Here is an 18,346-nt window from a genome sequence, read left to right as displayed (position 1 = left end):
TGCTGATTTGGAGGACCTCTGCACTCAGGGGAATGGTGGATGGGTCCAAGAGACAGGGTCTTCTCACTGGTGGTGCCCATGTTATGAAATGTCCTCCCCAAGGATGTACAGCAGTTCTCACGAATGCCTTTCTTTCACCAAGCAATAAAGTCTTATCATAAGCAGTCTTATGTATTCCTTACCTGGAGTACTGTGTCCAGTTCTGGGCTCATCTAGAGAGTAATGTGTCCAATTCTGGGTATCTCACTTTAGGAAAGAGTGACAAAGATGATCAGAGGGCTGGAGAACAAGCCTTACAAGGAGAGGCTGAGAAACTTGTATGTTTAACCTGGAGAAAAGAAGGCTGAGAGGGAAAATGATATGTGGTTGGCAACCTTCAGTCTCAAAAGACTATGGTATAAGCCTACAGCATCCGGTATTCCCAGGCGGTCTCCCATCCAAGTACTAACCAGACCTGGCCCTGCTTAGCTTCCAAGATCAGACAAGATTGGGCATGTGCAGGGTAACACTCTTCAGATACCTGAAGGGCTGTCATTTGGAAGAAAGAATATCTTCTCAACTACCTCTAAGAGTAGAACTTGATCCAATGGTACAAACTGCAAGAAAGGAGATTCAGATTGGACATTAGGAAGAAATTCTTAACAGTCAGGGCGCTTGGCAGTGGAACAGATTGCCAAGGGAGGTGGTGGATTCTCCCTCACTGGAGATCTTCAGGCAGAGGTTCAACAGGCACCTGCTGGAGATGTTCACAGAGGATTTCCTGCTATAGGCAGGAGGCTGAAGTAGATGACCTTCCTGGTCCCTTCAAACTCTATGATTCTATGATTATTCTAGTGTGCCCGACTCATAGTTAACATTTAAACTGTGGCTCTTATTTTCATGTTTATTACTTTAATTAGTATCTTAATGCTTTCATCTTGTATAAATTTGTAATATCTTGCATAGTTTTTTTTTAGCTGCCTTGAGGACAATTCTGTTGTATTTAGAAAGGTGGAATATAAATTACAATGATAAATAATAATTGCGAATAAATAACAAAATAAGCTCCCAGCAAGTTTGTGTGACTACGGTTCTGATACATGTTTTCTATTTCTCACTCCCAAGATCCCCCTTTTATTGATCCATCTGTGCTTGAAGCACTAGCTGCACACCCAGTGACTGTGAAAGTAGGGCAGACAGCCAACATTAAGGTACCATTCAGGGCCAAGCCCCTACCCAAAGTCACCTGGTTCAAGGATGGTGTTGAGGTGACTGAAGAAAAGAGGATTGAGATGGAGAGAACAAATGACCAAGCACTGCTAACTATAAAGCACTGTGTGAGAGAAGACAGTGGCGCCATCATGATGAAGCTGAAAAGTGACTGTGGAACAGCAATTGCTCATTTGCACCTCAATGTTCTTGGTAGGTTCTTGGAAACTCCTTTTGCAGCAAATCTTAAGGGATAATGAAAATTTAACATGGTGATGCTCCTAAGCCAAAGGAAAATAATGTACTTCAGCCTTGTCCTACATGTGTCTGTCTTGGAAGTCCCACTGTGTTCAACTTACGTAAGTATGCCTTCCCTGGCATAGGAGAAGCCTTAGTCTGCCTTAGAACCCAATCCTGGGCTCGGCGTGCCGGCTCACTGCTGGTGCACACTGTCACAAATGTGCCATAAGGCATATTTGGAGATCCTACCACTGGGTGAGTGCTGGTGTTAGCCTAGCACTGGTCGGTGCCAGGCTACTGCTGGGCAGACACCCGACCTCTGTCGCTTGGCAGTTGTGCAGACTGCCAAGCAGTAGAGAGGTAAGCGGGGGCATGGGGGAGGCAGGGAGCAGATGTTCCGGGGAGGGGGTGGAGGGCGGGGAGAGGGTGGGCAGGAGAAGTTCCGGGCAGGGGGGGCCAGAGCAGGGAGGGAAGGAGATGGGACCGGTGGAGCAACGCTCCACTGGATCCAAAGCCTCCATGTTGGGCTCACCAAGCGACACAGAGGCACTTGATTCACAGCCAACCTTTTGGTTGGTGGTGAATCGAGTAGCCCAATTGTGGGGCTACTGTGCTTACCTGGGGGAAGGGGACAAAAGTGCCGCCCACGGCTGCCTGAGGTGTCCAGGATGTGGCAGCAGCCATTTTCGGTGCAGTCGCATGCCCCGGACAGCTCAGGATTGGGCTGTTATAGAGATGTTGATTGGGGAAGAAAACTAGGGAAAGACTTTGTGACAGACCATGAAATGCAGAACACAGATGTGGAATAACTTTTTCCACTAAATAGAAGACAAGATATTTTTATTTTTGTCTAATAAGAAATCATGAAGGAGGAGAAATGTTTGTTTATTATTAGAGAAGGAAGGCAATGGCAGTACAGTTGCCCCTTGTCTTACACACAGTTGTCTTCCGCAAATTCAACTACACATGTTCAGTTAAAAAAAGAGAGAGAGAGAGAGAGAGAGAGAAACAATAGTTTAAATAGTGCAGGTAATTCCAACCACCATTCCACTTACAAAATGGATGCTTCAGAGTTAGTGTACAATTGGAGAAAGAAGCTGCTGCTCTCTCAGTCAGTTCCTGCCTGCCTCTCATAGTTTGTACAGTACGTATTTTCTGGATATAAGGGATTTTCAAGGTAATTTTGACTTTACCCTTTGACCTTGGAACATAAACCTCACATAAGACAAGGGACAATTGAACTTATCTTTCCCTCACAGTGTGAGGGAAGCATTCTCTTTAGGCAGGCAAAATGCATGCAAAGAACAGCTTGCAGAATTAGGTTATTTCCATAAAAGTCTGATTCAGACAACTTTTGAAGGGTGAGTGAATGTGCCTGAGGCATGGGGAGAGTAAAACTATGGCAGCCAGCTCTGTCCCTCCTCTAAGCACTGAATAATGCTTTTCTGCAGGGTTGCTGAACGTGCATGCACACATGCCATTTGTACACACACAGGGCCTGCCCACAGTTTACTGGACATGCATAGGTTGGGGGTAGAACCTGCTGCAGCTGTAGTACTGTTTCTACCCCACACACACACACACACACACTCAATCACGTTGGGTTTTTGTCAGAACAGAGTGATCTGTCAGAACAGATCAGAGTGGTCATGACTAGTGGAATATGAATAGACCACAGCAAAGTGTCTTATTGAGGCACCTGTGTTTGGTCATCCAGATTTGTTTCCTTTCTCTTTTTCTAAGGTCTAGAGATTTGATGACTCAAATGAGAATCTGTTGTACACTGAAATGAATGTTGTCTCACTCACCTGAGATGCTGAAAAACTTGATGTAGTTTAGTGATGACTGTTTCTCTTCTTCCAATTGATCTCCCTGTGCTTCAGACAAACCAAAACCACCCCAAGGAAAAGTAGAATTCCTGGAGAAGTCGGGGAAGTGTGTCAAAATGAAATGGAAAGCACCTAAAGACAATGGAGGCAGACCAGTGACGCACTTTATTATTGAAAGAAAAATGGTTGGGAAAAAATCATGGATAAAAGTTGGAGAAATTGAAAGCAAACACACCACATTTGCCACAGATAAGGTAGAGGAAGGGAAGGCCTACCAGTTCCGAATCCTGGCTGTGAACTCTGAGGGTGTGAGCGAGCCACTGGAGACAGAAGAGATCTTTGCTGGGGACCCTATTGGTAAGCACCTTAGTACAGTGGGTTAAATAAAACTGCCATGTGGATTGAATGACAATTGTTGCCTTTTAGCCAGGATTTTTTTTATCCTGGCTAAAGGGTGAATGTAATGAGAGGTCTCATCTTAAGATGGGATAGCACATAGGAAGAATTATGTACCATAAATATCCTCTTATGGAGGTTCAATTCATATTTGTTGGTTTTTGATGGTCAAGATCCAAGTGATCACCATACTTATTAGGAGGAGGAGAATTGTATCTCAAAAAAGACATAGTGGAAATGGAAAAGGTGCAGAAGAGAACGACTAAGATGATTACTGGGCTGGGGCACCTTCCTTATGAGGAAAGGCTAAGGCGTTTGGGCCTCTTCAGCCTAGAAAAGAGGCACCTCAGGGGGGACATGATTGAGACATACAAAATTATGCATGGGATGGACAGAGTGGATAGAAAGATGCTCTTTATACTCTCACATAACACCAGAACCAGGGGACATCCACTAAAATTGAGTGTTGTGAGAGTTAGAACAGACAAAAGAAAATATTTCTTTACTAAGCATGTGGTTGGTCTGTGGAACTCCTTGCCACAGGATGTGGTGATGGTGTCTGGCCTGGACGCCTTTAAAAGGGATTGGACAAGTTTCTGGAGGAAAAATCCATTGCAGGTTACAAGCCATGATGTGCATGTACAACCTCCTGATTTTAAAAATGGGCTATGTCAGAATGCCAGATGTCAGGGAGGGCACCAGAATGAGGTCTCTTGTTATCTGGTGTGCTCCGTGGGGCATTTGGTGGGCCGCTGTGAGATACAGGAAGCTGGACTAGATGGGCCTATGGCCTGATCCCGTTGGGTTTTTCTTATGTTCTTACTTATTTTAAGCATGTTTACTCCAGCTTTACTCTCTATTTGAAGAGCCCAAGGTGGCTGCAAATGTCCAAAACTGGTCTGACTCACAATTTTTTTTTAATAACCTTTTAATCACTGGCAGCCAAATCCTATGCGTGTCTACTCAGAAGTAAGTCCCATTAGAGTCAATGGGGCTTACTCTCAGGAAAGTGTGAATATGATTGGGCAGTAAGGCCCCAATCCTAACCAACTTTCCAGCACTGGTATAGCTGTACCAACGGAACATGGGTTGCATCCTGCAGTTGGGTAGCTGTCACGGAGGCCTCTTCAAAGTTAAGGGAATGTTTGTTCCCTTACCTTGGAGCTACATTGCCCTTATATCAGTGCTGGAAAGTGGGTTAGCATTGCACCCTTAGAGATTCATTTCTGCACTCAAGTTTCTGTACCAGAATATAAACCTGCTGTTCTGCTGCTAGTTTTACATTGTTAGAGGAACAATGATTTAAAGTCATTAATTTGTATGTGCTTATTGCTTTAATCTTGCAAGTTGCTTTGCACATAATTTTACAGGAAAGTAAGAAAAAAACTATGGTCACTGTTGTTCTGAATCGTCTTTGCTGAACTCTTGTTCAGACCCCCCAGGTCAGGCCTCTCAACCTCAAGTTACTGATGTCACCAAGGATTCTATTACCATTACCTGGAATCCTCCAGCAAAAGATGGTGGTTCCCCAGTACAGGGGTATATTGTGGAAAGGAGGAAGAAAGGCAGCAATCTATGGGTCCCTGTGTCCAAAGAACTAATCCAAGGTCAGTAATTTTATTCCCCCCCCCCCCGTGGTTTTCTGTATTGTTTACCTATTTTTTGACATTTCTAGCACCCCTAGAGGCTTCTGTGATGCCACAGCATCTTGAAAAGTTGCAGTAGCTGTCATTCTTTGTTGTTCATTGTTTGCTGTTTGAGCATCTTCTACTTCCCCAACAGTCCAGGATTCAGAACTGGTATGTCTTCCCTTCCTTTACCTGATGTGTGGCAAATGTGGTGTGCTTGCTTTCAACTTTTTCATCTTTGAGCCAGAGTTTTTCCCTGACTATTATCCTGTTTAAAGTCTTGTTTGACCCTCTGTCCATATGAAGCTGTGTTTGTGACCACAAGGTGGCAGCAAAAGGCCATAAAGTGCCACAATAACATGGAAACACTACCCAGTTTGAAAGATTAATTTAAATATATGTTGAAGGGGTGTGTGTATATGAGAGAGAGAGAGAGAGAGAGAGAGAGATGACTTGGAAATTCTTCTTTGCAGGAACTCTTCTACTAATGTTGTAAACCTGAATACTTTTGTAATCTTCTTCCCACTTTTAGATACCAAGTGCAAAGTGGATGGCTTATTGGAAGACACTGAATATGAGTTCCGTGTTATTGCTGTGAACCGAGCAGGGCCTGGACATCCCAGCAGTGCTTCAAACTCAGTTGTGGCCAGAGATCCCGTCAGTATGTTTCAAATCCTAATCAGTTCCTAGTGTCTCAGAAATACATTTCAGAATAAAGCTCACTGTTGATGCAGAACAATAGGCAAGTGCTTTCTAGGTGTCTTCTGTATCTATCACTTTCCATGGCCCAATTCATATAAAGCATGATCCACTGAATTTCAGCCTGTGTCACTTTTCTAATAATACTAAGTGGGCACAGGACCACTGTGCTTATGAATCAGACCAATACGTACTTCAGATACATTGTCCATGACCGTCCATATACAGTCTATTCGATAAACGTACAAACCACAGCCTGTTGCCCATTCACATACATAATTCACTAGTTGATTTATATCTTCAATATAATATTTATATCCTCAATATAAATCCTCAGTATATCCACCACTTGATTCCTCAAGTGAGGAATATGCATGTATAAACCAGCTCAGATACTGCAATTAGAAATAGGCATTGTGAGCACTGAAAGAGTCATTTATACATAAATATGTCTCAATTTGGTTGCAAATCCCCCCAAACATTATGACACCAAGTGCCTTCCAACCTTTATTCACTCTTTTATGCACTCAGAAGACAAGAGAACTCACTTCTAGTGCCACTTGACATGTTTTAAACCGTAGGCTTGAAAGTTATGCCACATTGCAGAGAAATTGTTTTCAGAATGCTATACCGTGTGTATTCAGCACTACTGGTTTGCTCCTGTTTCAGAGCCTCCTGGATTGGTGAAGGGTTTGCATGTGGCGGATTCTTCCAACTCCAGCATTTCTTTGGCCTGGCAGCAGCCAGATGAAGGTGACCCACCTTCAGGATACATACTGGAGATGCGAACTCCAAGCAGCAAGGAATGGTCCAAGTGCACTAAGATCCCGATTTCTGGGACCAGCTACACAGTGGGGGGACTGCAAGAGAGGCAGAAATATTTCTTCCGAATTCGAGCCGTGAATGAAGCTGGAGTGGGAGAGCCAATTGAGCTAAAGGGAGGCATTCTGGCCATGCCCCCTCCAGGTCTGTGTGCAGAGTTTTCCATTTCATTAGGACTGTAGTCTGCCCTGTAGTTGGTTGGGCTCCTGTTTGGGCTCAGGTGGGGAAATGCTAGCAAGACAAATCAGCCCTGAATGCTTCAGTCCATATCCACCTTGTGCATACCGTTCCTGCTGTGACAACATTGACCCTGAAAACACTTGATACCTTTTTCCTCAGTGGAGGAGGAAGCAAAGTAGCCTCATGTGGCAATTTTGCTTGGAAAAGCTTGCATCCCCATGTAAACACACACACACACACACACACACACTCTCTCTCTCCCACTGCTTTGATCAAATTCAGAGCCTCTTGTGGCTAGATAAAGGGAAAATATTGGGAGATACAGTGCATGACTCCTGCATTGTATTTGACCTGTAACTATTTGTGCAGTTCCAGGATTACTGGGTCAGCTTTTGGATAACAGTTGAAAACTCTTCCTGACTTAATTTAACTACTTATACTTTGGTGCTGAAAAGTTGTAATAGGTTACTGTGGGACAAATGGTGACCTTCTGACAAATACTTCTCTCTCTCTCTCTCTCTCCCCCCCCCCCCCCTCTTTGTGTTGGTTTGTCTTACAGCGGCTCCTAAGTTTGATCTGAGTGCCAGGCTCAAGAGCCACATGGTCGTCCGTGCAGGGACTGCACTTTGTATTCATGCCTCCTTTAGTGTAAGCTGACCTTTGCTCTTTGTGATTGACCATCAGGGAAATTCTGTCTAAGTTTGCTTTGAAATCAAGACTTGGGAAACCCCAGCCCCTTGCTTGGCCCTCTGCCTTCCTTCTTTTCACCAGTAGCAGTTGGGTTGAGAGTGACAGGTACTCTGAATCAGAGCACTGATGATCTAGAAAGCACGTGGTCCAGGATGTGAGTGTGGGGCCCATTTCATTTACTGCTGGTCCAGTTTGACTAGCGGAGTAGCCACGGGAGGATGTCTATGCTCTCAACTGAAAGAAAGCCTGAACACTTGTAACTGCTTTTGCTGTACATGCATCCTTTGTTATCCTTGCCTCTCCTTCCTGCCATACTTTTACCAGTGTGTCCAGGTGAGCATCAGTCTTCTCCCTAAGGGTGTATGGGACTGCTTCAGCCTTGAAGAACTTTCTTCCAAAACAGAGTGGACAGTGGGGACAACCTTGTCTGTTCTTCCCTCCTATATAACAAATTTTCTGTTTATTTCCTTTTATTCAGGGGTTGCCCATGGATCTTCTTGGACATATGCCACCTATTTTGGTGGCATATGTCTGAGGAGGAATAACGGGTGGGGAAGTTTTAAAAAGAGGAGATGAGATCCAGCATGTACCATTGCCACTGGATCCACCCCTCTTTCCCTTCCCCCAGTTCCTCCCACAGAACACCCTGATTCTCCCGCTGCCAGCTGCTGACTCAGGGGATCTAGAGAGACTTGGTGCTAAGCTGACATAACTCACTGTTTATAACAGCTGCCTCATAGCGTGCTATAGAACATCACATTTTGCAGTGATGTAAATTGGGCTGCACTGCTGGAATGTGGGTTCCAGCAGTACAGTCCAATGATGGGATTATGCTGTAGCTGAGCTAGGTATTCTGAGATAGACTATCTTTCTCTGCCCATCCTGTTGTGAAATGTAAAACAACCCACAATAATGTATGGCTTTGGAGTATATAATCTGTTAAGACATTTTGCAGATCTGCAAGTTCTTTGTTACATGGCTTCTGAGTTGCAGCAAACTTCTTTTAAAAAGTGTATGTTTTCCTGCCACAAACACTAAGGACTCTCCAACATGGACCAGATCAAATGGTTATGTTGTGATCATGCCAAATCGGGCTTGACGAACATAAGGCACATACGAAACCTCCCCCTTCTAGAAATAATGACCATGAGAGATGGAACATTTTAAACATCTGTGCTTTCCTGGTAATCACAGTAGAGCCAATTGGGACACCAGACTAATCAGGAGTTTATGAACCCTGTAATCTCCTCCTGTTCAGATCCATGCCATGAAGTTCTGTCTCTGCAGTTGAGTTAATAGTGATTTACTTGATGGGAATTCAGTAAAACATTCTCAATTCTACCCTGGTGGTTGTTACAACTGATGTTTTCCAGAATTTTCTCTGTGTGTGTGTGCAGGCACAATTCTGCTGCTGTTGATGTTCAGATTTCACAGGGCTGGAAAGAAAGGCTTAGCAAAAGAACCAACACCCTGCTATTGATTCCCATGGCTGTTGATTGTAGTGGTCTCACTTCCTCCAACATTTAAGGTTGACAATTTGCAACCTAGACATTCACTACTAGTTTAAAACTACTAATTCAGCAACTATAGCTTCTCCCAAACATTTCCCCCTCCCCATTCTTTTTAGCTACTCCCTCACCTGCCAGCTGTCCAGGTATGTGTCACACAGCAACTGGTAAAAGGAGCAGATGATAGGATTGGGCAAGGAACAGGTGGGAGAAGTTGGGTCTGGTAAGTATCCCATTTAATTAATAGCTTTTGGCATGTTTTGTTTCTGGCAGGGCTCCCCGCCACCAAGTGTGGTCTGGCAAAAAGATGGATTTACCACAAAGGGAAGAGAGACCATCACTAAAGGCAAAAACCACTCCCAGTTCCTCATCCACAGCACAAAACGAATGGATTCTGGGTGCTACCGTATTGTACTCAGCAATGATTATGGGGAAGCTCACTATGACATCCACGTGCAAGTGACAGGTATGAGAGCATGATGTAAAGGCTTGGGATTGCATGAGCTTGTGAGTCTGTGCTCTTTCTCTGCCCACTTAAATACCAGAATGGGATAATATAGGATGCACATTCCATGTAAACCCAAGATGCAATGTCAGGGCAGGCTTCTCCCAAGCCAGAAGGCCACACCTGGAGTAGTGCGTCCAGTTCAGGTCCCCACATCTCAAAAAGGATATAGTGGAAATGGAAAAGGTGCAGAAGAGAGCAACCAAAATGATTACTGGGCTGGGGCCCCTTCCCAATGAGGAAAGGCTAGAACGTTTGGGCCTCTTCAGCCTAGAAAAGAGGCGCCTGAGGGCAGACATGATTGAGACATACAAAATTATGCAGGGGCTGGATAGAGCGGATAGAGAGATGCTCTTTTCCCTCTCACATAACACCAGAACCAGGGAACATCCACTAAAGTTGAGTGTTGGGAGAGTTAGGACAGACAAAAGAAAATATTTCTTTACCCAGCGTGTACTTAGTCTGTGGAACTCCTTGCCACAGGAAGTAGTGAAGGCATCTTGCCTAGATGTGTTTAAGAGGGGATTGGACAAATTTCTGGAGGAAATGTTCATTACGGGTTACAAGTCGTGGAAGGTATGTGCAAGGTAGAGGTAGGCTGCCTCTGATTGCCAGATGTAGGGGAGGACACCAGGAAGCAGCTTGTGTCTGTTGTCTTGTGTGCTCCCTGGGGCTTTTGGTGGGCCACTGTGAGATACAGGAAGCTGGAGTACATGGGCCTTTGGCCTGATCCAGCAGGACTCTTCTTATGTTCTTATCCTTGCTTATTTGGGGAACTCCTCTTAAACACCTAAGTTGGCACTTAAGTGCTCAACTGGGAAAAAGAAGAACACATGCAGGTGGGGAGAGCTCCTCTCCATGATGTGAAATACTATATTTCTGGTGGCTGGAGGTGGGGCTTAAAACACATTGGGGTAGAGTTTTATGTAGCTATTGTACTTGGATACAGCACGTACAAACTTCAGAATAGGGCTATGATCAGCATCACATTTGGTTACCCTTGTTTTCTCCTCTGTGTCAAGGAAGAATGATGCTTTTTCTAAATGGGCCTCATTTGTTCACATGGTTGGTGAGTCCTTGAGTTAGAAGTGTGCTTATATTGTATACTGTATATTCACATCTGCTGCCCCACTAATCGGGGACACTTTGGTAGAGAGAAGGCTGCCAACAGATGAATTAACAAAATGCTGCAAGTGGCCTTATTACTTGGACACAGTTAATTGAAGAGAGAAGCTTTTGTGGGAAAGAAAAGGATAGACCTTTTCTAGCCATATGGCTTAGCTTTTCAAGCTAGAAGGATCTGGTATCCTGGCAGGGTGGGGGGAGATGAAGAGATACTGCTCCAAGGATGAATGGTCACAGAGACAAAAAATGGGCTCATACTTTGCTTTTATTTCTGCTATAGACTTCCCAAGGCCTCCTACGAACCTGAACCTGTCTGAGGAGGTGCCAAACACTGTGACGCTGAAATGGAATCACTCTCCAGATGTGAAGGATGCTGGCAGCGCCCACTATGTAATCCTGAAACGTGATACCAGCACTGCCACTTGGTTCACGGCAACAGAGAAAGTATACAGTGACAAGTACACTGTCACGGGCCTGCTTCCGGGCAGGAAATATTTCTTCCGGATCATTGCCCGCAATGACATTGGGGACAGTGATCCTCTAGATTCCAAGGACTCCTGGCATTTAAATAAGGACAAAGGTATGTGTGCATCCCTGCACTTTCACATCTGAGACAGACAGTGCTTTGCTTAGATCTCAGCAGATTGATTTTTAGGCTTGCAAGCTTGCCAGGTATTTCTGCAGCTGGAGACAGGCACTAGCTATGATGCTAAACAGGTCATTGTTGCTTGTGATTTACCTGTGACTTACTTCCTTAAAATAGCTGTTGCTGTTGGAGACAGGGCTTTTTGGGATTGAGACCATGGTGTATAAGAGGGGGCATTTAAACCTTTCCCTGTGTGCTACAGCAGGGATAGCTGAACCAATCTCGTTGTCTGATGTTACTGCCACCACCAAGGAGGAAAAAGAGCAGCTGCTTACCTCATAAGAACATAAGAACATAAGAACATAAGAACAGCCCCACTGGATCAGGCCATAGGCCCATCTAGTCCAGCTTCCTGTATCTCACAGCGGCCCACCAAATGCCCCAGGGAGCACACCAGATAACAAGAGACCTCATCCTGGTGCTCTCCCCTACATCTGGCATTCTGACTTAACCCATTCCTAAAATCAGGAGGTTGCGCATACACATCATGGCTTGTACCCCATAATGGATTTTTCCTCCAGAAACTCGTCCAATCCCCTTTTAAAGGCGTCTAGGCTAGACGCCAGCACCACATCCTGTGGCAAGGAGTTCCACAGACCGACCACACGCTGAGTAAAGAAATATTTTCTTTTGTCTGTCCTAACCCGCCCAACACTCAATTTTAGTGGATGTCCCCTGGTTCTGGTATTATGTGAGAGTGTAAAGAGCATCTCCCTATCCACTCTGTCCATCCCCTGCATAATTTTGTATGTCTCAATCATGTCCCCCCTCAAGCGTCTCTTTTCTAGGCTGAAGAGGCCCAAACGCCGTAGCCTTTCCTCATAAGGAAGGTGCCCCAACCCCGTAATCATCTTAGTCGCTCTCTTTTGCACCTTTTCCATTTCCACTATGTCTTTTTTGAGATGCGGCGACCAGAACTGGACACAATACTCCAGGTGTGGCCTTACCATAGATTTGTACAACGGCATTATAATACTAACCGTTTTGTTCTCAATACCCTTCCTAATGATCCCAAGCATAGAATTGGCCTTCTTCACTGCCGCCGCACATTGGGTCGACACTTTCATCGACCTGTCCACCACCACCCCAAGATCTCTCTCCTGATCTGTCACAGACAGCTCAGAACCCATCAGCCTATATCTAAAGTTTTGATTTTTTGCCCCAATGTGCATGACTTTACACTTACCGACATTGAAGCGCATCTGCCATTTTGCTGCCCATTCTGCCAGTCTGGAGAGATCCTTCTGGAGCTCCTCACAATCACTTCTGGTCTTTACCACTCGGAAAAGTTTGGTGTCATCTGCAAACTTAGCCACTTCACTGCTCAACCCTGTCTCCAGGTCATTTATGAAGAGGTTGAAAAGCACCGGTCCCAGGACAGATCCTTGGGGCACACCGCTTTTCACCTCTCTCCATTGTGAAAATTGCCCATTTTCACCTCTCTCCATTGTGAAAATTGCCCATTGACACCCACTCTCTGCTTCCTGGCCTCCAACCAGTTCTCAGTCCACGAGAGGACCTGTCCTCTAATTCCCTGACTGTGGAGTTTTTTCAGTAGCCTTTGGTGAGGGACCGTGTCAAACGCCTTCTGAAAGTCCAGATATATAATGTCCACGGGTTCTCCCGCATCCACATGCCTGTTGACCTTTTCAAAGAATTCTATAAGGTTTGTGAGGCAAGACTTACCCTTACAGAAGCCATGCTGACTCTCCCTCAGCAAGGCCTGTTCGTCTATGTGTTTTGAGATCCTATCTTTGATGAGGCATTCCACCACCTCAGCTCCTTCCTGCACAATCCTCTCAATAAACAGGAAATGCAGGTTGTGCTGAGACCTCCCAGCGTGCACTGCACTTTCTGTTTTATTTTAAAGGATGACAAGGAAGGTGCCAAGTAACTGCTTCCCCTCACTTCATCCTGCAGTCCCATTATATTTAGACAGACCACACAAGGAAGGAACGAGGGGAAGGGGTAGCAAAGCAGCTTGCCAGTGCCTGCTTTTGTGGTGTTTTTGTTTGTGTTTTGGTATGGGTAGTGGTGAGCCAGTTCACTTCACTCACTCATTCCTTCCTTGGGGGGTGATCTGACTGCATGAGGAAGGAACCAGCAGGGGCATTAGCAAAGTAGATGATCAATTTCTCGCTTGCTTTTAGTGAGCAGGAAGCAGATTAGCACAGCTCATGTCTGTGGCACACTGGAGGGAGGTAGCGGCACTCAGTGAAGGGCATGCCAAATCTGCTTCTCCCACCATTGCTCCCTCGAAAGGGTCCACACCAGCATGGCAGCTGTACCAAAATATGTTTGCAACTTTATGTGAGAGCATCAGCGGGGGGGGAGGGGGGGAGGCCCTCTCTCATATGTAGTGATTTGCCCCTGCAAAAGCCCCCAAGTCTATTTTTCTTATAGCTGGGCTTCTTTCTGGTTTTTGAGCTGGTGGACTTTGCTAGGCAGCAGGACTTACAAGAATAAGGAACAGGTCGTTTTAAAACACCCAGCAATGCAGTTAGATAAATACAAATTGGAATAGGACTGCAGAACTTGAACCTACCTGGCTTATTTTATTACACCCAACATACCAGAGCTGCCTAGGAAAAAGTTGTCGTGGAGATCTGCATCCTGTGACCTTATGGATATCCAAGATTGAGATGTGCACATTCAAAAATAAACTAGCATAAAAGAGGAGATGTAAAGCATGACAGCTGGATTCATCCCAAAATGTTGCATGTCTGGAATGTTTCTACTGTAGCTCAAGACCTTACCTCATAAGGACAATCCTCAAGATTCCCAGCTCTTCAAGGAGAAAATGAGATCATTCAGAAAAGAGGAGTTATGAAAATCATTTATATGTTTTTGATTTTCATATATATGTTTTGATATAACATTTCAGGAACCTGGAATAAGATTCATGACAAGCACTCAAGGTCCATTTTGGGCAGAACTGAGATAGGCCTATTCTATTTTTATTCTTATTATTATTTTTATTTCATAGCCTATGTTTGGCCGGTTATGGTCTGCAATTTGGGATCTAGCCATGGTGATGGTGATGATTCTTCAAAGTAGTATTTTCTTGATGACCCCAGTGTTTATGCTCTGACCAGAGTAAACCCTTTGTAGTGCCAGTGCTGATATCATTGTTTCATCAACAGAGCTTTTCCAAGCCAAGGTTAAAGAATATCATGAGCGTGACTGGCGCCACGCCCCTCGTTTCATCACACCACTGAAGAACCATGCTGTGCGCCGGGGCCATGACTGTACCATGAGCTGTGCTTTCCTGGGAAACCCCCGTCCTGTGGTGACATTGTACAAAGGCAACGTCAACATCACAGCCAATTCTAAATTCTGGTATAACTCGACCAGTGGCGTCTGTACACTGATGATTCCTGCCTGCACTGCCAAGGACAGTGGAGACTATTCAATATTAATTGAGAATGAGCTTGGGCAGGAGAAATGCAGTTGCACATTGACTGTATATGGTAAGTTGAAGTACTACTTTGGTAAGGATTGTGGCTATACTAGTGCCAGGTGATTACCATACTAAGCATAAAATAACATGATAAGTCAAACAAAATATGTACAAATGCTTAAGGAGAACCTTTTATCCAGTCTGGGTAAAATAACAGGGCAAGATTAATTCAGTTACAATGAATTCACCTTTATTTGTCTTACGATTTGTTGAGCAGCCATAATTCTTGTCACTGTCTCCAAAAGCAGCTCTTTTGTTATCTCTGAAAGCAACCTCCTATCAGTACTCTTGTTTAAAATGTATTCTACACCAAGAGAGTGTTAGCCATGGTGAAACAGCGGTGGATGTGGAAGGAATCCTACAAGGAAAGAAACCTAATGAGTAGAGTGTATGAGGTGGGAAATAAGAAAGCTAAGAGATCTAGGTTGGGGAACCAGAAAGATTCTGATCTCTTAACAAAGAACTTGAGCCATCTTTGCCCAACAATTCCTAAGGTTTCTTAGGAGAAGCTATGAGGAAGAACTAGAGAAGCCATGAAAACTGAGCGTGTTTAAAACCAGGTAAAATTTGTAATGTTGGCCTAGCCTTTGGTAATTTTCACATAAAGTATATTTTGCTTTTCCTGCACCTGTAAGGCTTATACGCTAGATTGGCTAGAATGTAGTTTCTATGTAAAAAATGGCTGCCTCCATCTGCAGCCAAATCTTGTCAGAGCAAGTCAAAGGCGCTTCTAGCCTCATGTGTGCAAGCTCCCTTAGAGAGCATGATTCTCATGTGGCATGATTGTCCCTTCACCCTAGACCATGCAGCTGCTCAGGGATGGTTCAAGCATATCTGCTGCCTGAATTAGTGTAGATCCATGTGTCCTGCTAGTGCACACCTACGGATAATTCCCTCCTCATTTTGGTTATGTTCGCATTAGCCCAGCCACCCCGTCACCACTACTGTCACTGCCACCAACACTGTCTTGCCTTCCCACCTGTTTCAGGAAGCAGTCAGATGGGCAAGGAAATCAGAGTGCAGGACACTGATCCCAGAGTGCAACTCCCCCACCCCAAGGCTAGACCTCAGTGAATCTGCTGCCTGAGTTTGCAGAGAACTGTTGGCCCTGCACTCCTCCCCCCACTTTTTTATCCTCTCTGTTTGCAAGGTGTCATGTTTCATGGGATGTGTTTGTCCTTTTTACCTTGAAAGCTAAAAGTGATGTTTCCAGACATGACTTGGAAAGAAACTGACAAAGCACCAATGACAAGAGTCTATATTTGGCTGGATCGTTCAACTTTATTTTTGTGTCTGCGGTCACTGCTTCCGCACAATTGGCTGACAAGGGTCAATATCAGCCTGCTGTTTCAGTTCTGTATTCTGCAAATTGGAGAAGTGGCCCAACTTCAGCTCAGTCTGCATCAAAACAGCAATTAAGCAAATCCATGGGAGGGGAGGGCATCCCATGAAACTGCTTCATCCCAACCAGTTAGATATCCAGAACAAAAAGGGATGCCTTTTTCAAAGAACCAGTGAAAATAGTCTATTTGCATGCTGATGATCCTACTGTGCGAGAACTGTTCATCCCATTGATGCCTACTGGCTTTAAGATATTAAAACATGGTGAGTCACTATATAGGACTCTCATATGATAACTTGGACCATTTCAAGATAATGCTAGGATGTGAAAGTCCCTGTTTCAAATACAACCCTGAGTTGAAAAGTGTGTATGACTCAGGACCCAATTGTACCCAACTTTCCAGCACTGATGCAGCTACAATGAAGCCCCCAGGTAAGGGAACAAACATTCCCTTACCTTGAGAAGGCATCCATGACTGCCCTTCCACCATAGGATGCAGTGCATGCCTTGTTGGCACAGTTGCATCAGTGCTGGAAAGTTGGACAGATTGGGCCCTTACTCCTAAAATTCCTGTGTGTTTTTAGCATCAAAGTTGCCAGTTTTCAGTATAGCTGGTGGCTTCTTGTGTATTGTACTAATACAGCTCAGCCACAGTCAAATGCATTATGAAAAGGGCCAACACCATCTGCTACCCAGTTCCCTCAGATCACAACAGAAAATGTGAGAACAGGAAAATGGTGAAAATGGTCAGATGAGTTTATCACTGTGTTTTCTAGGTAAGCTTACCAGACTTAGAACTTGAGAGGGTTCATGTACTTGCACACAAGCAAAGTCTCAACCTGTTTGGATTGTTCCATTTCTATAATCCTGTAATTCAGTGATTACCAAACTGTGGCTTTTACTGGGTTGCAAAACTGACAAGCTGATAGCTGACAAGGAAAATGTATTGATCCCTATGGAGACTGAAAGGATCAGCATGTGCATGTTTATTCATGAGTAGGCAAATGTGCTTTGAAGAGCAGACTGAGGGGAACGCAACCACAATGGTCCCAATTTGAAAAATGAAGGCCCCAACAAACTGTTGAGAAGGAACTCCCCCCCCCCATCCCAAGCAGACAAGGAAAATGTTTTGAGCACTATGGAAAGCAAAACTGAGCCACACATGTGCATTAGTTGTGAATAGGCGAACATACCTCAGCTCTTATTGAAGGTGAGGTGAAAGGAAACGCAAGGCCACCATAAGGTCCTGATCTGATGAATGTGCAGCTCAGCAAATGTACCAGAAGGCAGCCCCTCCACCAAAGTAAAAAAGATAAAAACGGAAGCTTAAGCAGCTGGTAAAGTGAAACTTTTTTAAAGTCTTTAACGCTAGGTGGACACTGATAGAGTAACTTTTAAAAAGTGGGTCCTGGTCCTAAAATGTTTGGGAACCACTGCTGTAATTGTAAAAGTCACATCTGGTACCCATAAGAGCTCCTTTTCCTTGCAAATAGCACCATGGAGGCCAAATTTGGATCTTGGACTATAAAAAGAGCAAACAATCTTACCTCCCTCCCCCCATCACACAGATTGGTTCTAAGATAGGTCTGCTGTTGGCATTACTAGGCCCCAACCGTGTGATCTATGATAACCTAATTTGACCCCTGGTGAAATTCTGGTGTATATAACAATCTTAACAATGCAGGAATGGGAATGTTCTTCTGCCCCACTGTCTTGACCTGGAGACTCTAAGTAGAATTTTCCAGTAGCAAACGAAAGATTGTTGGTTAATATGATTATCTTTCTCTTTTAGACAAAGATGACAAAAGCCTTCTGGATTCAGTGACTGAGAGCCTGCAGAAAAAACACATCATGTGAGCAACAGAAGCAGGAACGAATGTTAAATTCAGCTCAGCATAAAGAATAACTGATGATGCTTTAGTTTCGCTGTGCATCGCTTCTCAGCCTTTTGGCTAAGATCAAGTGTAGTTTTGCTATCTGTGGCTTAAATACTAGGACTGTATTGTTACTTGTAGTCATTAACTTGCATGAGATGCTGGCACACAGTCCATTAGGAGCTATTCATTGGAACAGCAATGAAATAGTTTG

The 18,346-nt window shown here is 44.5% G+C and overlaps 1 protein-coding gene across 1 annotated transcript in view; it reads left to right on the top strand.

The window, feature by feature from the left end:
- The window catches only part of IGSF22 (immunoglobulin superfamily member 22), a 35,053-nt gene extending 16,938 nt beyond the window's left edge, over positions 1-18,115 (top strand). Inside the window, exons 13-22 of the mRNA XM_066611211.1 lie at positions 1,105-1,401; positions 3,312-3,614; positions 5,087-5,260; positions 5,814-5,942; positions 6,650-6,946; positions 7,542-7,630; positions 9,454-9,646; positions 11,091-11,390; positions 14,600-14,926; positions 18,051-18,115. Coding sequence (XP_066467308.1) covers positions 1,105-1,401; positions 3,312-3,614; positions 5,087-5,260; positions 5,814-5,942; positions 6,650-6,946; positions 7,542-7,630; positions 9,454-9,646; positions 11,091-11,390; positions 14,600-14,926; positions 18,051-18,115 — 2,174 coding nt within the window. The remainder of the gene's footprint in view (positions 1-1,104; positions 1,402-3,311; positions 3,615-5,086; positions 5,261-5,813; positions 5,943-6,649; positions 6,947-7,541; positions 7,631-9,453; positions 9,647-11,090; positions 11,391-14,599; positions 14,927-18,050) is intronic.
- The last annotated feature ends 231 nt before the right edge of the window (positions 18,116-18,346 follow it).

This window comes from Tiliqua scincoides, chromosome 1 (assembly GCF_035046505.1).
Source record: "Tiliqua scincoides isolate rTilSci1 chromosome 1, rTilSci1.hap2, whole genome shotgun sequence".
In the NCBI taxonomy this organism is placed as follows: domain Eukaryota; kingdom Metazoa; phylum Chordata; class Lepidosauria; order Squamata; family Scincidae; genus Tiliqua; species Tiliqua scincoides.
Note: the sequence above shows the minus strand (reverse complement) of the source record. Positions and strands in the feature narration are given on the sequence as shown.